This window comes from Stylophora pistillata, chromosome 12 (genome assembly GCF_964205215.1).
Source record: "Stylophora pistillata chromosome 12, jaStyPist1.2, whole genome shotgun sequence".
In the NCBI taxonomy this organism is placed as follows: domain Eukaryota; kingdom Metazoa; phylum Cnidaria; class Anthozoa; order Scleractinia; family Pocilloporidae; genus Stylophora; species Stylophora pistillata.
The window spans coordinates 2,177,501-2,201,612 of NC_142530.1; the positions used below are offsets into that span (position 1 = coordinate 2,177,501).

General features: G+C 41.6%; 4 protein-coding genes, 1 non-coding gene and 1 pseudogene across 6 annotated transcripts; 2 read left to right on the forward strand and 4 right to left on the reverse strand.

Annotated features, from left to right (window-relative positions):
* Positions 1 to 2,294: 2,294 nt before the first annotated feature.
* Positions 2,295 to 5,426, reverse strand: LOC148718375 (glutamate-gated chloride channel-like). Its single transcript, XM_088739913.1, has 2 exons — positions 4,883 to 5,426; positions 2,295 to 4,311 (listed from the first exon to the last, which is right to left on the reverse strand). Exons 1-2 carry the CDS (start codon positions 4,941 to 4,943, stop codon positions 4,124 to 4,126), a joined length of 249 nt encoding a protein of 82 aa, XP_088596039.1. The 5' UTR covers positions 4,944 to 5,426; the 3' UTR covers positions 2,295 to 4,123.
* Positions 5,427 to 5,822: 396 nt separating this feature from the next.
* LOC148718376 (gamma-aminobutyric acid receptor subunit beta-2-like) lies at positions 5,823 to 16,275 on the reverse strand (annotated as a pseudogene). The gene is made up of 6 exons (XR_015994123.1): positions 15,834 to 16,275; positions 15,339 to 15,463; positions 14,352 to 14,446; positions 13,709 to 13,776; positions 6,369 to 6,595; positions 5,823 to 5,988 (listed from the first exon to the last, which is right to left on the reverse strand). The product of XR_015994123.1 is annotated as a gamma-aminobutyric acid receptor subunit beta-2-like (transcript).
* Positions 7,120 to 8,334, forward strand: LOC148718377 (uncharacterized). Its single transcript, XM_088741477.1, has 3 exons — positions 7,120 to 7,251; positions 7,330 to 8,290; positions 8,323 to 8,334. The coding sequence occupies exons 2-3, from the start codon at positions 7,517 to 7,519 to the stop codon at positions 8,332 to 8,334; spliced, it is 786 nt and encodes a 261-aa protein (XP_088597603.1). The 5' UTR covers positions 7,120 to 7,251; positions 7,330 to 7,516.
* Positions 8,354 to 12,443, forward strand: LOC148718378 (uncharacterized). Its single transcript, XM_088741770.1, has 2 exons — positions 8,354 to 12,279; positions 12,358 to 12,443. Exon 1 carries the CDS (start codon positions 8,369 to 8,371, stop codon positions 11,177 to 11,179), a length of 2,811 nt encoding a protein of 936 aa, XP_088597896.1. The 5' UTR covers positions 8,354 to 8,368; the 3' UTR covers positions 11,180 to 12,279; positions 12,358 to 12,443.
* Trnag-gcc (transfer RNA glycine (anticodon GCC)) lies at positions 13,076 to 13,146 on the reverse strand. The gene has a single exon. It is a non-coding gene; the product is annotated as a tRNA-Gly (tRNA).
* A 4,923-nt stretch (positions 16,276 to 21,198) lies between the features above and the next one.
* On the reverse strand, positions 21,199 to 21,777 carry LOC148718380 (uncharacterized). The gene has a single exon (XM_088741539.1). It carries the CDS (start codon positions 21,775 to 21,777, stop codon positions 21,199 to 21,201), a length of 579 nt encoding a protein of 192 aa, XP_088597665.1.
* Positions 21,778 to 24,112: the final 2,335 nt, after the last annotated feature.

Sequence of the window (24,112 nt, forward strand, 5' to 3'; positions counted from 1 at the left end):
CGATTCACGAAACAGGCTTCTCGGGAAATGTAGTTACGTCCTTTTTTCCTCTCATAATATTTATATATATATATATATATATATCGCTTGGCTTTGCCTGTTGGCTACCTTGCGATTGAGCACTCTACACTGGGGTTGCCATGCACTTAGCCTTCGGGCGAAGCTCATCACCTTAGTTGTGATTTGAGCACTCGCGCATGGCAACGTGTCTGCACTTGGTCCCACAAGTGTAGCGCCCAGGCAATGGTTTATGCCAGAGCTTGGCCCATTGTATGCACTGCACTGATGAGACCCACATAGGTCGAAACAGTGTGCACTGTCTGCAGTATATATATATATATATATATATATATATATATATATATATATGTGGCGCGTCTTAAAGTTAGGATTCCAGCAGAAGGGTTATTTCGCTATACAAAGCTCAAGACCGCTCTCATGTTATTATTCACGCTTTCCTTTAAGGAAAAAGATATTACTCAAAGAAAGTAAAGTGAAAAGTCAGATAACTGTTTGATTTCTGACGACAACCAAATAAAGGTTTTTCGACATCATTTCAGCAATACTGTCGGTACGATAATTGCTAACTGGTTTTCTGTTTCGTTCCATCCCAACCTAAGTTCGTTCGGTAACTGATAACTGTCTCAAAAACTGTCGAGAAAAATAAATTTTCCCCCGATATTAAAAGGGTGGGAAAAGTGCGTTTCTTCACTCTGTGCCTTTAGAAATTAACGAAGGATCTTGCTTAACTTCCGTTTTCCTCTTGGGCACGACTGAGGATCCCCCGGTAAGTCGTTGCAGTGTTATCTTAATCTCTGACCCAGATCCTCCCGTTCAAGTGTGTAACAGCCGCTTGTTCATGAGACTCGTCACGAGGTGTCCGTCATACACTGAAGATTAGAAATGACGCCTTGCATCAGAAGGTATGAAAGGACGCCTTAAGTGAGCTCCTGGAAATATATCATTATCTTTAATGTCAAACGGTTTTACAAAATGTTTGGCCATTTCTATTTTCTTTTTTTTACTCCTTGTTATTTTGAGATCAGAAAATATCAAGTGCTGTGGAATATTTCCGTGTTCAGAATCGAAACGGTTGAAATTATTCTGCTGGAAATGCGAGATATGCTTAACATGGAAAGTCAGAAAATGGCTACGATTATAATACATTTGCTCCGACGAAGGGCTAACGCTCGAAACGTCAGCTTTTGTAATAGTTACGGTGGCCAATTTACCACTTCAACTTTGTTGATATATCCAAGTTATTTCGTTACTCCCACCGACGCAGCCCCAAACAGTTTCTTTCGAAACTATCAGCCTTTATACGATTAGAATAGCCTGCGAGTAGTCCTTCATTGTTATTACGTCGACATGAGCGTTTCTTCGGGCCTTGATCGATGGGAGCCGGCGAGAGGTCTGCAAGGGCACTTATCATAATTAGCGTTGCAGGTCGTGCGTTAGACTTTCTCAAAGTCGTTCGCGCTTTCGCTCGCTATCGCTCGCTCGGCTCGGCTCGGCTCGCGCTTCGCGCTCAAAAGCGCGACTTGTGAGAAAGTCTAGTCGTGCGTTTCTCCGCAGGAAGATTTGAGACGAGTCGAGGAAGGTTTGCTGGGGATCTGGAATCCAAAAACCCGCAGGCTGGGGTGAATGAATTAGAGTGCCTCTTGACTGCCTTCAAGGGAAACAAGTGAAATCGAAATTTCCTAACTGTAATTCGTAAGAATCTGCCGCCTAAGCTGTATTACCTCCATTCATAGCTAGACGGAAGTCGAAGCGTGCCATTCGAAAAGTGTGAATTTGATTCGTACTCACGAGAGAAAATAGAAATACAGTCAATGTAGAGGGAAGGGTGGGACGCTATTGTATACAGTACCAGCAGTACATACCCAGACCTTCCAAGGCCAAGCCATTTCAGTCACAGTTTATCTAGATACGAGATTACTACCAGCCAGACGCACGGGTGCATTACATTACATTCTTCAGATTGACAAGACGACCAGTGCTTTTCCTCTGAACACAAAAGCTGTTTTGCTAACTTAGAAGTGGGCAGTCAGTCTTTCGAATATTATGTTAATATGACTCATTTTAGGTGTAAACCACTTCGAAGCTTGCCTTCTTGGCTATCGATATATTTCCATTTTTTCCTTTTTTAACCCAGTTTTTTTTAGCCTGAATTACAAGCAATTACCAAAAAGGGTTTGTTGAATACGCCAACTTTCAACCAGCAAACTGGAAAAGTTAAATAAGGGCCTATCTTTATTTACTTATTTATTTTCCACTACAATTAAACAATATATGATTATAAGATTCTAGGGAAAAAAACCATAATTTAAAAATCAATATGTTATAACAGGGACGTAAAAAAAGGTTTACTTTAACACGAATGATTCTACTCTCTTAGCTTGCGCTCCAGGAACTCTGAGACAAAGAGAGTGAGACGTGCATGCGAGAAAGCAGATACTCTAAGCGTACGCGCACGTGGATTTTTCTACGCGCGTGGAGGCTTAACTCATTCGCGCAGGCTACATTAATCAGTATCTGCGCCGAAATCTTATTTGGATCAATAAGTCTTTACCTCACCACACTGGAGAGCATTTCACTGAACTTTTGCTTTAAAAAGCGAAGTAGGTCATAGTCAAAATGATTTCATTCAGCTTAGTGACCTACAATCGGCGACAAATTTGTTGAGACATTAATCTTTTCACTTCCCCCCCCCTCCCCATTCCTTCAATTTTAACTCTTTTGCCCTCGTTAAGTTAACCTACTGACCGCCTTCCCCCATAAAACAATTTTGTATCGTGACTCCATGAATTTTTAGCCAAAGTTGAATTGGGAAGGGGATCTGTTAATAATTTGGAGAAAAAAGATTAAGATTAAAAGATTTAGTGGTAGAAACAGGACTGCTATTCTACACAAATAGAACTCTTCAAACATGATGTGTTAACTAATTTTGACGCTGATTGTAGCTATTACGCATTTATACAATTATAGGAATCATTTACTAATCCTTATTGGCTAATTTCATGTTGATTTGATAAAACCTAATCCTTTCGAAGAAGCCCGAGTACGTTCCGAAAATATCCAACGATTTCCTAAAAAGTTACGACAGAACGACCTCTCCAGTGCTTTCGTTTCTGAAATCAGATGTTTCCGGAGATGTACGATCACAGACAAAGCCCGATCTTTTCTTGGGTTTTGTCGAACCCGGCTCTTTCCTTTACACTTTCCTTTTATTGTCATGGCTGTAATAATACAAGACATCTCTTCAGGCGTGAAAAATTGGTCGACAAGTGTAAGTTGGTATAAGAGAAGCATTTTCTATGTGCTCACCAAGCCTTTACTTCCAAGAAGTGAGAACTTGCTCTCTACTCATACAAAATAAACCAAGGCAATCCAATAGGCTAAATTGAAAATTGTGAAAGCAATGACGAAAGCTATTCTCGCGATTATTTCTACGTCTTTGGAATTGATTTCTTTGCTGTCTGGTGGCGATGAATCATCCTTTGGAGACTCTTTGCGGGGCGAGTGAGTCTTTGCTTCTTCCATCGAATACAGCCCACCTCTATAACACGAGTAATCACTACTCAAATTCCCGTAAGATTCATGCAGATGATTCTTTTGTAGAAATGGTGCCTTAAGCATTAAAAAACTCCTCTGGAAATATCAGAGAAAAAAAATTTCAATGCAAAGTTTAATTTCGGTAATAATACGCTATTAATGTTGAAGTATGGAGAGCATGAAAGATTTATATGAGTGCTCTTCAACCCACTAGATGCTTCAAATCTCAGTGAATGCACACCTGACGCAGGATGCGATTCAGTTTTACAACATATTGACGCGGTACTGCTAGAAGTTCCCTATGTTGCGATTTATTGCGCACATTCACGCCATCAACGCTCACAGTAGTAAAACGAAGTACGCATCATTTGCGAAGTTGAATTTGATTGCGTGAATTTATTAGCTAAGTTATGAAACTATTAATGCCTTTTCGATACCTTTGCCCTTTCCTTGTGTATCAAGATAATGTACTTCAATATGGTACACAGAACGAAGAAGAAACTTGTCATGAGATAACGTCGATAGCTTTCACATACGAAACTCTCGGCATAGTGGAGTTGACAGAGCCCTATATGGTAGCGACTGTCAAAAGTGTTGTTATGCACAACCCCACCCGGGCGGGGGTGGCTTTGCTGTCGACAAACAAGGACATCCAGGCCACAAAGACCACTGCTATACAGGGAATGTATATCTGTATCAAATAAAAACCCATCCTTCTTTTGAATGTAAACGTCGCCTGAAGAACTGAGTATTCACCTGGTTGGAAATTAGAAAAGAATTCGTAAAAAGTGAGAAACGTAAATAATAAGGGTTGCCTCCTTCTGTGATTGGTGTAAAAATCTAGCCCCACCTTCTTGACCAATCAGATTAAGAGCTGAAAACAAACTCGTGAGGCATTTGCGTTTTCCCGGGCCTCAGGCATTTTGCCTGTTTTTCAAGTTTTCGTTGAGTTCTCATAAGTTCTTTGTGATATCTTACTTTGGCCGTTGTGTTTTCTTTGGAGTTATTTTAACAAAACCAAGTCGGAATGCGCCCTGAAAACTTTGACTCTTTTCACAAAGCACCGCTAAATCTCGTCTTACTGGCTTATTATTCCCCCAATAATGACTATATCCTGGCATTTCTTATGCGTGAAGCTGGGTTGTATAACTCCCCTGTTTCATTTTGGTCACGAGATGAGATGTATGTAGGATAATGTACTACAACATATTTACTTTTTGATTTCTCCTTAATAAGTTACAAACGAAGGTTTGAAAGGAGATAAACGTCGGCGACAAACGCGCATGTGCATCGGAACGGCTTCGATACACCTGATCACTTGACTCACCAGCAACGTACTGAACTCGGTGTACAGCGGTAGACATGTTCGTCATGTAAAACTGCGCCATTTCCTTGTCCAATACGATCACGCCTGGGTCGGACTTCCAGGTGAAAATCAAATGGTTCGTTGGGTAGGCATCTGTGAAAATGTATTTAATTAGGAGAAAATTATTATATTACGGATAGACGTCCAGGTTCGTGACCTAATCCGTGTTTCATTTCAGACAGCTTGGAGCTCGTAAGCGTACTCCTGAAAAATTTCAGCCGATTTGAGCGGAAATATAGTTGTGCTTTCGATCGCCGCAGTCTATGATACATTTCATAAATATTTAAGCGAGGTAACATTGAAGAAAAAGGGAAAACAAGGGAAAAAACATAATTCTAAATCAAACCATCCGTTTCGCGTAATTTCAGGTTTTCTCTCCAACTTGGTTCGGTGGGAAAGGTTGGGAAAATTTAGCCCATCGCGTGGTCCTTCCGTTCAAACTTACTCCTATTTTCAGGTCAGTTATGCACATTGGGTAATTGTAAAAACTGTGCAGCCCTTACAGCTCACAATACTCAGGGAGCAGGTTTGTTCATCCATGGGAAACGTGCGGAAATTCATGTGGCACCTTGCTGTCAGAGTTGCTCTGTTAATTAAAGTGGAAAAAAAGGTCTCAGCTGTCATCTTAGCCATATTTCCCGGTTGTATGGTAAGAGTGGAATCGCGCTCTAGTAGTTTTAAGTCAACATCGTTCTCAGGGCCTTTTCCCTTGGCTGGGGATGGGCCCCACCTCCATCTAAGGGAAAAGGCCCTCGGAACGAGGTTGGTTTTGATTAAAAACAACTTATTTAATTGAACTGATAAACAAGAGAATGCTAAAGATGGCAGAGAGGTCACCATTTTTGCCCAGTGCAAAAAATCTGCTTCGTACGGCCACGGTTGCATTTTTAAAGGGTCATGATCATATTGGCTTGTCCCAGTTCTGTAGCATGGGGCCATTAGAAGTATTACTTCTCACCCCTGATAGGATAGGGTGCCAGTCCATCGCAGGTTCTCGCAGGTATTTCTCCCTGATAGTTTGCCTGTACCCATCAATGACCATTCTCTCCCGGGTGGAGACTGTGGCACTGTGAGAGTAAAGTGTCTCCTCTCCAAAAACACAACATAACGACCTTGCTTAGTTTCGAACCAGGACCTCTCGGCCTGGAGTCCAGCGCATCAACCGTTAATTCAACGCGTCCTTTTTTTCCTATTCTTTTTTCATCAATTCACTTTGCATGATCGAGATGTGGAGGCGCAAAGGGCATCGATTCTGGAACTGGAAAGACCCAAGAGGGGACTTAATAACTCTACTTATCATTACGGCGTAACCTGATTTCACAATCACAATTCCAAACAAATTCAGACCTAATTCAGGTAGAGCTCTCTGGATAACTGCGTGAACCCTCACTCTTGAAGAGACATTTTCATGTAAGATAGACAGGATATATCGGGGTCATAAACTAACCTAGCTCCCCAGTTTACCTCTCCCATTGCAGAGATATCCACCTTGTGATTTGTAGTAAGGACATTGTGCATATAAGATTTAGTAGCGTCCACAAACATTGTGTCTGGGACCCAGATGTAGTCAGCTGGGTGTTTCGTTCCCATTGTAAGGGTTATCATAGCTGTCATGTTATGACTAAGCCTCCTGTCTTCCCAACGTTGGCGAAAGAACATGTCCAGTCCAAATTCCTGCAAATAGAGCATCACATTGGAGCAGACTTCGTATTGGAAGTGGACATCGATCTAAATTGCATTAGTTTTTCTCTACTGTGCGAAGGTGATTGGTTGTGAAAACTCGTGCTTCCCTCTCAGCCAATCAGACGCCAAGGAAAGGCCCGCAGCAGTGACTTGGTCACGCACTTTTTCCCGCGCTTTGCTTTTACTTGAGTTCTAACTGATTCCTTGTAGTATTTTCCTACGGTAGTCGTGACCAATGATTACCTTTGTTTTTAGTTCCACGACATTCAATTAAAATTAAATTACTTAACTTTGATGAATATACTTTAAACAGCCTTATCTTAAACACGAAGGCGCGCTATAAAAGGAGCCTTAGGTCCCACTGGACCATTTGTCAATCAACCGTCGTGTGATGTAGAACTCTTAGAGTCAAGTCAGCTTGAGCTACAGCTACTCCAAAGCAGTGAACAGCGGGCGCTGTTTAGTTGAACTTAGTCCGTGACGTTTTTCCTCTGTCCTTGTTTTTCTTGTTGCGTTACGTTTCGGTACATATACACGAAGTACAGTTTAGTCACATGTTTTTTGGACTGTAGCTACTAACACGTGTTCTTATCGACGAGCTCTTGCGGCTGGAAACTCTTCCTTTTTTTGTTTGGTTCGCACAAAATGTGAGTAGGATTTCGATTTAACGCTTGTTTTTAGGTATTCATTTGTTTATTCGTCCTTTTGTTTGTTTTCTTTCCCAGTTTTTCACCGTTAGGTAACCGATTTCTCGTGACATGTTCATACTATCAATTGTGATGGTCGAAAATTAAAGGAATACTACGGATAACGCGTCGAAGTTTTGTGCTATCCCCAACATAGTGAAAAAATTTTCTGTCCTACCAAGAGTAATTCGTCGAAGACAGTCCCTCTACCCGAATTTATTGAGGAATGATCGCTTCGAGTGCAATTGATGGTATAGGTGGAGTGGATCACAGGATTGTGGATCGAGGAATAGACCAAGTTGATTCAGGTTTGGAGATAAATCAAATGGACCCTGGAATGAGTCTGTCGGTTAAAGCCAACCAAGATTTTCCCCTGGACATTGGAGTCACAGCCTTTTCACTGCCGTCTGCTGATCTTAATCCACCATCAGCACTAGAAGCATTTGGATACTCGCTACGCCAGGATCCCATGCGCGAAAATAAGGAAGACCGGCTACCAGTTACCAACTCCCGTCTCTCTTGCCATGAAGACCTAAACTCCTTTGAGTGCAAGCCTAAGACTGTTCCAGTTACTAAAGAAGAGGAGAATACCCCTAAAGACCAGGTAGCAGCTATGTGGAAGGTGCAACTCCTAAATGGTATTGTCCCGACTCAATTTAGTGGTAATCCAGCTGAATTTCCCTTCTTTAGGGAGCAGACCCGCACACATCTTGAAAGTGAGCTGCTGAATGATGCCCAAAGAGTTGAGTACTTACCGAAATTCTTGAAAGGTGATGTGCTCAAAGTAATCCAAAGAAACCGAGGCTGCTCCTATGATGATCTCATGAAGACTTTAGAGGAGCGTTTTGGTCAACCCATCCAGGTGTCTCAGGCCTGCATTGAGGACCTCGTTTCTGGCCCTAGGCTCACCTATGGTGACAGTGTGAGTCTGCAAAACTTTGCTGAGGAGTTGAACACCGCATCAAAAATCCTGAGGGGTGATGTTGAGCGAGAAGCTAGGGCAGCTACTAATCTGAGAAGGATTGTAAACAGACTCCCAAATGACCTGATCACAAAATGGCAGACTCAAAACTATGAGATGGTCAGCAGAGGTAGAACTGCCCGATTGCAGGACATCGCAGACTTCCTCAAAAGGCAGGCCTCAATCCGAAACGACCCGGTATTTGGATCCCAGCGGCAAAGACGAGAAAACAAAGAGGAAAACAGGAATGCCCCGAGAAGCAAAGGGGCACTACTGCTGCCTGCAAAGAATACCACAATCTCATCCACACAAGTCGAGAATCAATTCAGAAAAAAACCCTTAGCCACCTGCTCCATCTGTAAGTCTGGATCTCATCGTTTGCAGCACTGCCCGATCATTTCGCAGTGCGATCGCGTGGCTGTGAGGCGTCAGTATGCAGCATCGTATGGATTTTACTTTAATTGTGGCTGTCCCAAACCTAATCACAGCAGTTCCGCCTGCCCAGAGCCCCCAGCTTCTACCAAGTGTACTGGTCATCATCTAACATTACTGCATAAGGAGAATGACAGTGGCCGTCACTTCAGGACAAGAGATCAGAAAGGAGATGTTGCGAATAATAATGCCAACCAACAAGTGCCTCCTGCTGCTACACCTCCCCTACAACCACAGGGTTCAAGACAAAAAATAGAACCTCCAGAGGGCAACAAACATCAGTCCTCAGTAAGTTCAAATGGCATAAGGACCGAAAGGGCTCAAGTCTTGCTAAACGTGCTACCAGTAACTGTCACCACAGAGAATGGTGCTTCCCTTTCTACCTATGCGTTTTTGGACAACGGCTGTACTGACACTCTCATTGATAGTGAACTTGCTGATCAGCTTAATCTGGAAGGACCTTTAGAACAAATTAGTATCAAGACGATAAGGAACAAAGAGGAACTGCTAGAAAGTAAATGTGTGTCATTCACCCTAAGTCCTGTGGAAGGGTGTGGCCGTGATATAGATGTCAATGAAGCCTATGTCCTCCCAGATCTCAGTCAGTCGGAACAAATTTTGCCAGAGAAAGTGGATTTTAAGGACTATCCCCACTTGCAAGATCTGACCTTTCCAGAGGTTGACATGAAACGAGTATCAATAATTGTGGGCAACAATGTACCCGCAGCACACTTGCAAAATGAAGTCAGGTTTCCACCAGACGAAAATGGCCTCCATGGTTATCGATCTCCACTCGGTTGGAGTATCGCAGGGCCCCTAAACAGTAGCCGGAGAAAGCAAGCGTCTGTTAACTTTCTGTCAGTCGGCACTCAGCATGAAGACCCAATTGAACATTTCTGGAAGATCGAAGACTACGGAGCAACGAGGACAGGCGACAAACCACTGTCTATTGAAGATCAGCTAGGCTTTGAAATTAAAACTGTAACTCGCCCCGAGACAAAGCGTGGGATCCTATCCACCGTCTGTTCTCTGTATGACCCCCTTGGCTTTGCTGCACCTGTAGCCCTCACGGCAAGAGCGCTGATACAAGATGTATGGAAGGCTAAGCTAGATTGGGATCAACCACTTAATGAACACTTCGTATGTAGATGGAGATCTTGGACGACACAGCTGCAGTCCTTGTCAGAATTGCGCATCCCGCGTTGTTACTTTCCCCCCAGATTTGATGCGCTGAGGTGTAAACTACAGCTACACATCTTCTCCGATGCTTCGGAAGTTGGGTATGGAGCAGCTGCATACTTGAGAATTCAGGATCCTGACGGCCCCGTCCACTGTTCATTCGTGATGGGCAAGGCAAGAAATGCTCCCATTAAGTTCACGAGCATCCCAAGACTTGAACTACAAGCAGCTGTCCTGGCTACACGCCTAAGTAAGATGCTGAGAGAAGAGTTAGATTTGTGCATTCGAGAAACCAAGTACTGGACCGACAGTGAAATAGTGCTCCACTACTTAAGAAATGAGAAGCGCCGATTCCAAACCTATGTCGCCAATCGCGTAGAAGAAATCAGAGAAAACTCAAAACCCAATGACTGGAATCATGTACCGGGTACCTTAAATCCAGCTGATGATGTCTCACGTGGGCTGAACCCCTCACAGCTGAGCTCAAATCACCGTTGGTTACGAGGGCCGGAATTCCTCTGGCAGTCAGAATCTGTCTGGCCCAATGCAGAGCTTAAGGAGGTTCCAGATGAAGTATTGGAGCTGAAAAAGGTCACCCACGCTAACCTTACCGACATAAGCACCGATCTCCGTACCAAACAACCAGAACCGCTTTCTGAGAACTCTTCAGCTGTTATATCCCAGTGTATCATCCATCGGATACTAAGTGGCTGCTCCGATTGGAATCGACTCAGACGTCAAGTGGCTTGGCTTACTCGCTTCATTCACTTCCTTTGCAATCGGGAGACTGTTCAGAAGGGCCACCTTGCCTTAGAGGACTATAATGCTGCTGCCGTAGTCATCGCAAGACTTGTCCAACGTTCAGCGTATTCCCAAGAAGTTAAAGACCTGAAGGCCAGAGGTGAAGTTAAGTCATCCAGTAACATTGTCAGCCTGAATCCACTGCTTGATGACCGCGGTATTCTGAGAGTCAAAGGGCGCGTGACATTACCGCCAGTCGCTGACGCTGCTAGGAACCAGGTGATTCTGCCACGAAATCACCCAGTAACAGCCATGATTGTCCGCCATATCCACGAATCGATCGGCCACCTTGGCCGCGAGCACCTGATAGCAAAGGTACGCGAGAAGTATTGGATCCCTCAGGTTAGAGTTTTGGCTCGATCCATCCTCGCACGATGTATCCTGTGCAAGAGGTTAAAAGCGAAGCCGATGACTCAGCAAATGGCTCCTCTCCCGAAAAGTCGTATGATGGCCTATCAACCTCCATTTTCGTATTCAGGCATGGACCTATTTGGACCCCTATATGTAAAGCACTGAAGAGGAACAGCTAAACGCTGGTGCTGTCTGTTTACCTGCTTAAATACTCGTGCGGTCCACCTTGAATTGGTTCAGTCGATGAGTACGGACGACTTCTACTGTGTCTACGAAGATTCATAAATCGTCGCGGTAAAGTGCTTGAACTAAGATGCGACCGAGGCTCAAATTTCGTCGGAGCTGAAAGGGAACTCAGAGAAGCGCTTAAGTCGTGGAACCAACAACAGATTGATCGGGAATTGCTGCAGAGAGGTTGCAAATGGGTCTTTCAGCCCCCTACCGCTTCTAGCATGTCAGGGATCTGGGAGCGGATGGTGCGCAGTACCAAGACCGTTCTAAAGGCAATAGTCAGGACTCAAGTAGTGACAGAACCAGTTCTTGAAACTCTCTTCACGGAAGTCGAACGAGTGCTGAATGGCCGAGCACTCACTGCCAACTCAGATGACCCAAACGACTTGCAGCCGCTCACTCCTGCGCATTTTCTGATGCAAAGAAAGTCCATCTGCCTACCTCCAGGCGCGTTCGAAAAGGCTGATAACTACCGGAGGAAATGGAAGCAAGTCCAATTCCTGGCAGACCTGTTTTGGAAGCGATGGCTACGGGAATACCTGCCAACCCTGCAAATTCGAGGAAAATGGCGCAAAGCCCTGCCCAATTTAAAACCAAATGCTCTGGTCTTATTGGTTGATGAAAACGCACCAAGAGGGCTTTGGAGTCTTGGACGGGTCTTGGAGACCTACCCTGGGACTGATGGAATGGTACGCACAGCGAAAGTCAAATCGAAAGACTCCGTGTTCATACGCCCGATTCAGAAGCTGTGCCTACTGGAAAATGATTTTGAGAAGACCTAAACTTGAGCTGAACCAGGAGTTTTGGGCGATCGTCCAACCGAATCGTCCCAAGGCGGGCGGAATGTTTAGTTGAACTTAGTCCGTGACGTTTTTCCTCTGTTCTTGTTTTTCTTGTTGCGTTACGTTTCGGTACATATACACGAAGTACAGTTTAGTCACATGTTTTTTGGACTGTAGCTACTAACACGTGTTCTTATCGACGAGCTCTTGCGGCTGGAAACTCTTCCTTTTTTTGTTTGGTTCGCACAAAATGTGAGTAGGATTTCGATTTAACGCTTGTTTCCAGGTATTCATTTGTTTATTCGTCCTTTTGTTTGTTTTCTTTCCCAGTTTTTCACCGTTAGGTAACCGATTTCTCGTGACATGTTCATACTATCAATTGTGATGGTCGAAAATTAAAGGAATATTACGGATAACGCGTCGAAGTTTTGTGCTATCCCCAACAGGCGCATTCCTCAAAATTGTTTTATGTCTTCATCACAACACAAGAATTTTTGAGATTTGTATTTTCTTTCTCCAATGGAAACTGTCTTTATTTGTGGCGGTAAATTTGAGATCGAAGTAGGTGGTTCACACGTTACCTTATGCCACCATGCTGGTGGAAGTAAACAATAGATATCTCATTAGCTCCTTTTGTTCCTCTACCAGCATTTAAATTTGACCCGTACACGTCAACGGTGAGGGACAAATGAGCCCAGGTCTTCCCAGGGAAGACTTCCTTATATAGCGTGCCTTCGAGTTTAAGTTTTAAGGGAAGCGCCTACGGCTAGAGTAACAGTGAGGTCTCGAAGCTTTTTTGTGGTTTGTTACCAATCTATGTAAACAGTGAAAAAACCTGTTTGGACAACTTGGAAAAAGCTGGACAGCGGTTGTTTAATATGTAATATGACAGGTCTTTTATTATGACCTACAAAGGTTTTCTGGAAAGGTGTGTAGCTCCGAACTCCTCGGCATTGATCATTCAACGGCCGAAATTACAAACTTTTCGGAAAACAGAAGCCTAATTCTCGACCGCAGTAAAGCTTTCTGACTAAAATTTCAAAACTTATGCACTGGCCGGGAATTGAGCCCAGGCCTCCCGCGTGGCAGGTGAGAATTCTACCACTGAACCACCAGTGCTAGACGGATGTGTCGAGAGAAATTTAAAATCATATAGATTTTTAATTTTTTTGGTCCGTGCTTTTGGACTTTGAAACTGTTCACTCATCAATAAGCTCGTAGACACATCTGGCGTTTAAAAAAAATATTATTAAAATTGTATTCACATAGCGAATTCTTAAAGAAACCCGACGTCTCCTGTAACACCTTCCCACATGGCCATCTCTTATCTTTTTCCTGTTTTTTATTTTTAATTTTTATTTATCATTACCTCTCTTCAAACTTTTACTACGAAGAAATAGGGTTTTGTGGCTTGTATGTGGCCAGAGTTATCACACCTCAAATTTGAGGTCGATTTTCAAAACGTGAGATTACCCTTGAAAAAAAAAAAAAATAGAAAAGCGGACAGTGCCTCCCTTTGCTTAATTTATACTTCTTGATGGAGAATAATTCTCCTTTGAAATACCCTCAAAAATTAATCTGAGAATTCTAAGAGGTAAAAATATACTGAAAAGACAGGTAGATGTTCTGGTACTATAGTAAATCGCTTCATACCAGAAAATGTTACTGACTGCATACTTACCATGTCCACTTCTCTGATGTTTCCAAAGGATGCCACTGAGAAATCAACATGGATTTCGACGGGGTGACCTGCAGTAAAACAACAAAGGCTTATTAGGTTGCAACTGAGTCATGGTCATTTGCGTGTCTTCATTACCGGTGTCTACTCTTTCGAAAGATATGTAAAACCATGTTTACGCGAGCGGAAAAAGACTGTTTGAACCTTTCCTCGGCACTGCCTTGTCTGAACCGTTTGTGAGTGACATAGATGTTGGTATTTTTCAAATCTAACCTTCCGTTTGAATAAGACGATCAGGGTTACATTTTGCTGTAGGCTTTGAAATTCTGTTATCTTTTAAAAGGGAATTTCTTTAGTTTCTCTTTGCGTTGACCGAGTACGGGCATTTCTTCCTCTTCTATATGAAATTCTAATTTGTTGCAGATTGTTGGTACTACCTGTGAAACGTTTAGACTATCTTATGAAGATCACAACTAAGTAACCACCAATATAGCTTGAATCTAACGACCTCTTCACTCAGATTTGGAGTCTACCGACTATTGTATTAGGCCAGGGTACTTGGCTCTTAATGGAATGTAGGCAAAGCAGGCTTAGATTGATTAACAGAAACTGAACAAGTAGAACACGGCTAAAGACACACGTTTACCTATGTAATTTGGCCTGATTCGAGAATCGTAATTCATCAGTAGATGTCGTAGGTCTTTCGTTAACTGCTGGTCAGTAGAAGCAAAAGATTCAGTCCTGTATAAAAATCATTGACAAGATTAGCGAAAACGGCGAGATATGTATTTGATCACGTTGCACCCAGTGAGCTCATTGAAATTAACAAATAGTGAAGCCTTGACTGTGTGCTGTTCTGTTGTAAAGCGCGCAGAAAACGGCTAGAGCACTAAAGAAGTGTAGGGAGAAACACGAGACGTAGTCAAGTATTTGTCCCTCAGTTTCCTGAGTCCACTTCCAAATTGGCAGATGGCGAGCCGGATTGCTCAGGCCCAGCTCCGCGTTATGTAATCTGATAGAGCATGCTCTTTCAACCAATGTCAGCGCTCGTTATATCCGAACTTTATCATAGTACCTTGCAGAGAATCGCCGGATTACCGAATTACCGAGTGTTCCTTTACAGTGAAGCAAAATGCCAGAACTATCCACCCCCTCCTGTCTATTCCATTGTCTACCTTCCCTCCCCTCCCCTCCCTTCCGACTTAAAGAAAAACTTCCTCATTTTAACAGCTCGAGTGACCATGGTTGGTCGGACGAGCCACCAAAAATACTGAGATCCTTTGGAAGGCACTCTAAAACAACGTTTTTTATTTTCGATCGTCTTGCAACTCACAATACTTCATCGAATCGGAGGAAATTTAGCACACGAAATCGAATGCGAATGAGCTGTTTTTATAAGTCCTTGATACAATGTAAATATGCCGGTTTTGAAAATAATTCTTCAGTGTTCTCACAACGAAATTGAAGTCATTGTGTACGTGTTCGTTTCTAAGGTTACACTTTTCAGTCTTTTCAATAATGGTTATAAATGGCAAGTATTAATTCTTAATCTTGATAGTAATTGCTCATAGTTCAGTGAGGATGTTTGTAATTCACAGGACGATCTTTGATTGTCAAAATAAGTTTTGCTTGCCTTTGAAAACCGTAGGACCTTCCGCAATGGCTAAATGGGCTATTATCACTAATAGACCAAAGTTGAATTCTCCTGTGGTAGGAAGTCCCATGATCGCCGTAGATCTTTCGCTTTGAAAGACTATACTAGAGGTAAAAAAAATAAACTTAGATTAAAAGTTGAATGAATGAAGAAAAGTGAGATCCTGGGTCGAGGCAAATAAATTGAAGACAATAAAAAGAATTCATTCAAAGCCTTCCACTGTCTACAAAACGTATTCGGACAGATAAGCGTGCGGGCACCTGAGAATGCAGGTACAATAATAAATTTTTTGCGAAGTTAAGTTTTGGAGTAGAGACAATATTTTTTCTGCCCCTGTGCAAATGGCAAAAAGCCTCTTTTTTTTGACGAAAGCGGTTGAAAAACTCCCAAATTCATGCCTTTAGAATAAATTTTCAATAGTTATTATTTTACGTCATTAAATTACGTGTCCTTTTCATTAAATTTTAGATTTACCTTTTAAATGAACTTAGTTTCACTCTGTCTGACACTCTTTGATAGTCCTTCAGCGACCCTCTGCTGACAAGTGCTTCAAAACTTTGATATTTTCTATTGCCTTTATGTGCGTTTTGGCTGCGGCATCTGTTGATAGCATGAGTACAGGATAAAAAATATTAATCAGTTCCTTTTCATCTTACATTAAATATTGAAGACTTTTGCACAGGGATGGTGGAGAATAAGGGCGCATTATGTCTTCTGTAACAAAGATGATCGAAAGTGAGGAGACTTTATCGAGTGAAATCGGTCACGCTCTCAAAGATCACTCCTTGGCAAGATAAAATTGGTATCTTCATGAAAGAAATTTTTGGCGTTATACTTCTCCCATAAAGTCCGACGAAATAGCTTTTAGCGTACAGATCTTCGGTTAAAGAACAGTGTGAATAAAATTCTTGAAACCTAAGGCAGTTGTCATTCTGAAACGATTTCGAGTTGAATTTGTTATAAGCTGGCGAGTATTGTTATTGGGTTACGGGGCAATAATAAAATAATAAGTACTTTGAAAATATGTCTATATGTGTGATATTTATCGTAGCTAATAGGCGGCGGTGGATAAAAACGGGAGTGCCTCAGAATTTATAGATGATTTTCGTGCTGATAGGGAACAATATTACCTACTGCACGCACCGCCTCATTCAATGCTCGCACAACCAACTTACCACGCTTGTAAGTGTCCAAGATTTGCTAAGAATCTTATAAGAATGTAGCTTTTTTCATCTCAGCTACTTTCTGCACCAATTTACGAACTCGTATTTCCTAAATTTTTTTTCAGTCTAATTTTTCTCGAAAACTCGATAGGTTTTGTGTTTTAATTTGTCTTGCGATTTATTCCATTTACTTCACCTAATCAACTTTTTAGGTACACCTGAAATAAACTGTTTTTGACGTATGCAAGGGGCAGGTTTTTTAATCAAAGTTCAAATGAAAGCAATCTTAGACTGCTGCACAATCAGGCATGTTATGCCACAAATGCAGATCCATCAAAATGAATGTGTTCTTGCACAAGAAGTGTATAGAAACTGAATATAAATTTGCCAAACAGTTGTTAAAACTACATACACTGACTTACAGAAAACGAACTTAAATCAAGAAGTCCTAATTTTTTTAAGTCCTCGAAACTCTTTGTATGCTGTGTTTTGGGTGTAAGGCTGGTTTGTGTAACATAATAATACCCATGTTTTAAATTGTAAGTGCTCCTGGAAACAATATAAAAAGCTACTCATATAAATTCTCCAAATTGAATTCATGTATAGCCTGGTATATGAATTTCGTAAGAAATTTTCAATTAAGGCATTTGACGCCAGAAAAACCAATTACAAAAAAAATAAAATAAGAGACCTTAGATTTCTTTTCCATAACACTGTTTGACTTAAAAAAAAGCCGGCAAATCAACTGCTTTGAGGCCAAGTCTCGAGGGTTTTTGAATATCAAGTTGGGAGTGGTTTCAGAGGTTTCGTTTGGTCACGAGCATGGTGGATCGGTCAATGTTGTTCTGTCTGAAAAGTGTTGATAAACGAGAATGTCACTCCCTTCCTCTAGGCTGAAAACATGTCTTTTTCGAAGATGACCAACTAGTGGTTTTCATTCTTCGTTTGGTTTTTTCTGTTGGAAATGGGGGAATTCTTAAAAATACTGCGCCGCGGGCTCTCCAAATCTAGGCTCTATTTCAGAGCCAAACATATCATTTCCACACCTGTTCTTGAAAGTCCACCTCCCATTTCAGTTGTTGCTTTTAAAAGTCGTTTTGGGGTTACCTGTTTATGAGGCAGTAATCTTTATTGCAGCGCATTTTAGCTTAGCATCAGAACTCAAGTAAAGAGTTAGTAAAATTTACTCAAATTTCTGAACTGGAATGATATTTGTTAACTTTTCTGTCTCTAATATTTCTTTGGAGAAAGACAAATAGGATCATCATACGCAATTTAGACCACGATGGTCAAAATCTACGTCAATTCCAAGCCAAAAATGGCTCAAAATCCACACCCCCCAGGACAGAACATACCCATCTAGCTTAAGTAGAATAGAATATCTGCGCAAACTCTTTATTTCATACATTTTAAAGCCAATAATTTGACTGAAGAATAGCTTTTGATAGAAAAGGCTCATGCGACGATTATCGAAGTTCCATGGATTATATTCGCGGACTTTTACAATTGCTAACCCTCAGCAACACCAACTTGAATGGTCAACGCGCCAGTAAACGTACTACACAAATAAAACCTGGGTCAGTCCGAGTCCTTAAGATGAACAAATCAAAGACCAAACCAAAATCATTGTCAGTTAGTTTTTAGAATGACAGTTCCTTGCACGTGTACGTAATTCTCTTCTTTTTTGTTTGAATGTAAAGCTAAAAACATGTCAAGCTGTTAATATGGTAAAGAAGGTTTCAGCTAAATCGAATAAAGTAGATAATAAATTGAGGACAGTCATCAGCAGTAATTACATCTCTATTTTCCTATTGGTTCCTACCCTGTAGTTATTAACTTAGGCCGTGAAAAGAAATGCGCCAATAGGGTTAAACATTATGGAACAATAGCCAAAGTGTTTGAGTCAAGCAGCTAAATCATAGTGATGAATTTTTTTTAATGCTTGTAGTATTTGAGTCATGCAGTTAAATCATAATGTTATTCTTTTAAGTTTTTTTGATAAAATTTGCGTTATTTGCATCATAATCTTAAACCACATGAGTGACGTAGGCAAATTTAATAACAGATGTAGCCATATTGTTTTTTACCATTTAATTTTGCTAAAAAATTTGAACGGCGAAATCTAGTTTCCAATATTGTGGTTCACTTTAAGTTGCTTTGCTCTTTAAGGTATTAAGATAAAATCAGAGTAACACTCAAAAGCCAGGTTGTTTTGTCTAAGAGCTCGTTTATTTTTTATCGAGTCCTGATTGAAATAGACCCATTGAGAAAGTTTTGCTTAATTGAATATTTCAATTTCTTACAAATTTCTTTTCATTAGATCGCTCAACAGATGTGTGCTGCTCGAAATGTTTTCTGATAATTTCGAATATTTAAGAAGCTGAATTTTGCTATTTTACGTTTGCAGTGGTCATAAAAAATCTTGGAAAAAGTAAACTAAAAAAGATTGAAACATTTATTTCTTTGGCTGGATGGAAATGAGCATATTTTGATAATAGGTGATGTTGAAGTAATGGAATGACCCAAGTTATAGGTGAGAATTTCGTCATGAAACTTGCGAATGTATTGTAACTAGAAACAAGGATCATATAAATTTTACCACTTAAATGAATCTGGTTTTCTAATTAACAACGCGGTTTGTTTTTAAGTTGGATCATGCGAACTTCGTCATAAAAAAAAAATCAAAATACTGCATGATCTCGATTTAAATGCATTTTGAGAAAACAAAAATAAAAAATAATTAGAGAAAACTTGGATTTCATCTTACCTCAGGCTTTGAAGAATCTTAAAAAAAGGCTACTGCTGAAAACTATGAACCTGTACCTCTTTTTGCTAATCGAGAGCAGACTCGAACTGTGTTGTCAATCAAAGAAACAATCTGATTTTTCAAAAGCGTGACAATGACCAATTGCAAGTGGCTTGCGTTACCGCATGAGGGAATTGTGCGAACTGGCGCTGAAGAACATGTAAGCACTTACTCTTCTTTCTGAGAAATATCTTAAAAAAGCAAATGAGACCTTCTATTCGTGTTAATATAGCCCCATCTAGACACCCGGGGAGTTGTAAGAATTCTCAAGAATTTCTGCAAGCTCTCGACTGCCTACACAAGTCTGCTTTACTTCTCGAGTCCCCCCCCCCCCCCATCCCCCCCTCCACTCGTGCCTTTACTGCTCTCAAAGGGGTGACGTTAAATTTTTCCGATTATAGCGGTTAATATTAAAAATTAAAATAGTGATTCGGAGACTTTTAAAATTAACAGATTATTCGTTTGAAACAGTACCATAGCTTTTAATATTGCAGACAGCATTAGCAGAGTTTTGCAGAGCTGGTTCATTTTGTTCTGAGCATAGTGTTGTGAGGTGAATTGAAAGCTGTTGTTTTGAGACTTTTCTAGTTAAGCCTTTTGTTTTGTTAATCCTTGCCTGTTGCGCCTACGTGTTGTTTTGGTAGATTTATGTATTTTTTTTGGCTCAGCTCACGGATTTCCTTGTTACCGTGTTAGACATTTAGACAATTAGACAGTTTCACAGACGATCGTATTTGCGTTGGTAAAGCTGACCTTGAGTTCTACCCACACTGAAGTTCCTGTTTGTGTGCGCAATTCTTGTGCGCAGCTGTTAGCGTTCAATTGGTTTGTGTGCGCAATTCTTGTGCGCAGCTGTTAACGTTTAATTGGTTCCTCGGTGCTCGCCAAGTACTTCGGTGAGGGCCAACCAGTTTCCTCCTTTTTGCAAATAAACGGATACACTGTGGAAACTCTCACGGTCAGCTAACCCAAACACGTCTACGGTTTTCCTACTTAAACACGAAGGCGCGCTATAAAAGGAGCCTTAGGTCCCACTGGACCATTTGTCAATCAACCGTCGTGTGATGTAGAACTCTTAGAGTCAAGTCAGCTTGAGCTACAGCTACTCCAAAGCAGTGAACAGCGGGCGCATTCCTGAAAATTGTTTTATGTCTTCATCACAATGCAAGAATTTTTGAGATTTGTATTTCCTTTCTGGCGGTAAATTTGAGATCGAAGTAGGTGGTTTGCACATTATCTCATGCCACCACGCTGGTGGAAGTAAACAATAGATATCTCATAAACTTCTTTTGTTCGTCTACCAGCATTTAAATTTGACCCGCACACGTCAACGGTGAGTGAAAAATGAGCCTTGGTCTTCCCAGGGAAGACTTCCTTATATAGTGCGCCTTCGTGTTTAAAGCGTTAGTACCTCTCGCATGATAGTTGGATGCGTAGAGCATTAGATGCACAGAGTATCAGATGCATAAAGCGTTGCTGTAGTAGCTCTCCAGAAGAGAATAAAAGAAGAAAAGTACATAGTCTTGGCACCTTTCGTTAATTCGTCCGAACGAGAAGTAAAACTCCCCGACAAATTTGATGGAGGACCCGTCTTAGTAGTAGGGGTAGGGCGGGTTCTGACGCATTTTCGATAACATTAACGTGAATTCTCGTTAATTTAGTACTCGCGGGGTATTTTGTCGTTAATTTAGCGTGGTTTCACGTTAGCATATCATATCGAACCTCAATGTGTACTTAGTATTTGGTTCTAACTCACTCTCAATAAATTAATGTAGTTTTTACGTTAATTTTCATGTGAGGTTTGGTTTGGTTTGGTTTGGTTTGGTTTTGGTTTTGGTTCACATTAAAATTACCGTACGTTCACGATAATTTATTCAGACCGGTAATGCCCTATTGCATATGTGTTTACTCCGTCCGGTAGAATGATTCTCTTATCATCCTCAGCGCTCAAAGCGACTTTGTTGATCTCTTCCATGAACATCGCATGCTTTCGACTGCGAAGCGTGTTCATCTTCCGAAGCTGTGGCCCACCGCCAAATAGACATTTCTTATAGTCACCGAAGCTGATGGTACGTTTCACGACACTTGTCTTCACCCCCTTACACTTCTTCTCTTCTTTACCCTCAAGCATCTTGTAGGAGTAAAGCTTTTCTCTCAGACCCACGAACTCCTCAATAATCTTCCCCCCAGCCTCATCTTTCATCATCCCCACAACTTTCTTGTTCACACCGATTGGTATCCCAGAAGGGTGATCTTTCGGAAAGTTACTTATGTCAAACAAACACTCCACGTCAGAAGAAATATCTTTGTAGAAATCATCGGTCTGAATCTCATAGCAGAGACTGTCTGTGTCCGTGAAGCAAAGCTTTGCTCTGTCTCCATACTTGGGCTTGATGTAATTGTAGTGAAAGTCGTACATGAGTGTTTTGCTGAGATCGAGTATACTCATTCCGAGATAGAGCGGTTTGTTGAAGGAAACTTGTGTTTTCCTCATCTCAATCGCGCACAGATTCTCGGAGAAGATGGTGCAGTGTTTGAAGTTAACCTTATTCGCTAACTTCTTCGCCTTCTCTTCCGAGTTTACAAGTCTCACATCCACACGTTTCCGAATGTTCTCCATCGTTTTTCCAAAGCATGAATTGTTCATTAGCTTGAAAAAGTCTTTCTCGAAGTCATTCTGAGCTAGGGCTCGTAAGTCCGTATTCAAATCGATATATCCTCTCATCCAAGGGCTCTCATCGAACCTAAGGATGCGGTGAATCTTCCCTATTTCAATCCCAAGAGATTTGTAAAGCTTCAGTGTTTCATGGTGCACGATGTATTTCTTCTTTTCACCCAACGTGCACACTAACTTGCACACTTTGTCAACTTTCATATTCTCTGGGGCGAGGGGGTAATCGTTGAAATAATCATGCAGTTCATGTTTGATAGGAGGCAAATCAACTTCGATAGCGCAGGGGAAACCCAATCAGCCTCCTCATCTTCCCAGTTGAAGTTGCCTGTAGGCAGCGGCATCCGCATAGCGGCTCCGTAGAGGTTGTTCATGTCCAAATATGTGATGAACTTTGAAGGTTGGGTGGGGTCAAACTTTTCTCCCATATAACTATTGTTCGCCAATGCATATCTCGTCGTGATCATACTAATCCCTCCACGAATGCCTTTTTCGAAGAAGTGTAGCATGTTTGGGTCACTCAACAACTCAAGCTTCACCCCAGTCTTTTTGAGACAAGCGTCCCAAGACAAACCAGGCGCGGTGAAATACCAACAAGGGTCCAAGTCGTAATTTTCTTTACAAACCTTTCGAAAACTTTCAAACACATCGCACAACAGCAACACATCACTTCGGTTGTAAAGATCATGATAATCTCGCAACGTTTTCATTTTGAAGGTTTTCCACACTTTTTGAGCGTGAGCATAGTCTTCCTCAGAGATACCGCTACCGCTGAGAACAGAGAAGAAAGCTTCAATCGGTGGAAGTTCAGTCTCATCAAGCTTATCGATAGAATCCATATATTCGTAGGGATACACCCCCTTTCTCTTCAGAAGATTAAGCTTTTCTCCACGGTAATAACTTCCTGTATTCTCAAAAGAGTCGCTGGCGAGGTTGCCCACAAGCCTGTCAAGAGAAGAAGCCATGAATTTGAAGCTATCAATGAATCGCAACTCTCTCTTGACAACAACGGTTCTCAAAAGAGTCGCTGGCGAGGTTGCCCACAAGCCTGTCAAGAGAAGAAGCCATGAATTTGAAGCTATCAATGAATCGCAACTCTCTCTTGACAACAACGGCTTTTTGTTCCTCTTCATCGTAAAACTTGTCGACCACAACATCCTTCGCAAAGCTTATGTATTTTTCTTCGTTATTGGGGATGCATTTGATCTCACCTTCTGAAACACCTAAATTGCGCACAAAGAGATGCGAATCATAGTTTGCTAAGTTGTGGAAAACCACTGGAGTGAATTTAGGACGCTGAAATCTAAGGTTGCAGCTGTTATGCGCAGCTCCGCGAAACCTCCCAGTGTAGTGACAATGATCGCGAACTTTCCCTTCTAATAGCTCTTCTAGACCTTCTACTTCTTCCAGACCTTCTATCTTGAAATCTTTCCCGCATATCCAGCACGTTTTCGCGTTTTCAAAGATTTCAGCATCGCGCTCTGTGAAGTTCATCTCTTGAAGAGGGAATTCATAGATAGACTTGACCTCTTTTTCCAAAAAGTTAACAAAGATCTGGGCAATATCTTCATCTTCAGACTTGGCTGTGTATTCAAACAGTTTCGAAAATCTATCGTCAAACGTACATTTCACATAGTAGCAGAAAGACACAGGGATGTGTTGCTGTTTCTTCTCGGTGTAGCACTCATCAGGATTGGGTTGGCAGGTGTGTAAAGGTTTAATGATCGATTCAAAGTCTGCATAGATGACGAACGGCATGTCCATCTTCTTGTGGTGATTCTTAAAAGAGAGATAAGTTCCCTCTTCCGGCATTTTCTCTCGTACGGCATCGTGATCTCGACAAAGCTCATCGTGAGTGTCAAGAAGCTTCTGTGACCCGAAATAATTCAAACATCTCCGGCATAAGTATTTCTTCGCCTTCTTCTTCGACAAATCACTCGATATGAGTCGACTCAAAGACTTGATGAGACAGTAATGCGTTTTCTCACCTTCACAAATAAGAAGGAGATCGACATGAGTTTTGATGTTCTGAACATCGCTCACTCTCAAGGGATTAAGCCCACCTTCATACATGTAAACGTTGACACCAAGACCGGCATTCATCTTCTCGAAA

What these genes read in the sequence shown, in the direction of transcription:
- LOC148718375 (XM_088739913.1), bottom strand. Translation starts at nt 4,943, where the DNA reads ATGGCGCAGTTTTACATGACGAACATGTCTACCGCTGTACACCGAGTT. An exon ending in CCGAGTTCAGTACGTTGCTG is followed by an intron (nt 4,312 to 4,882) that starts GTGAGTCAAGTG and finishes ATTTCCAACCAG; the next exon opens with GTGAATACTCAGTTCTTCAG.
- LOC148718377 (XM_088741477.1), top strand. Translation starts at nt 7,517, where the DNA reads ATGATCGCTTCGAGTGCAATTGATGGTATAGGTGGAGTGGATCACAGG.
- LOC148718378 (XM_088741770.1), top strand. Translation starts at nt 8,369, where the DNA reads ATGGTCAGCAGAGGTAGAACTGCCCGATTGCAGGACATCGCAGACTTC.
- LOC148718380 (XM_088741539.1), bottom strand. Translation starts at nt 21,777, where the DNA reads ATGAGTATACTCGATCTCAGCAAAACACTCATGTACGACTTTCACTAC.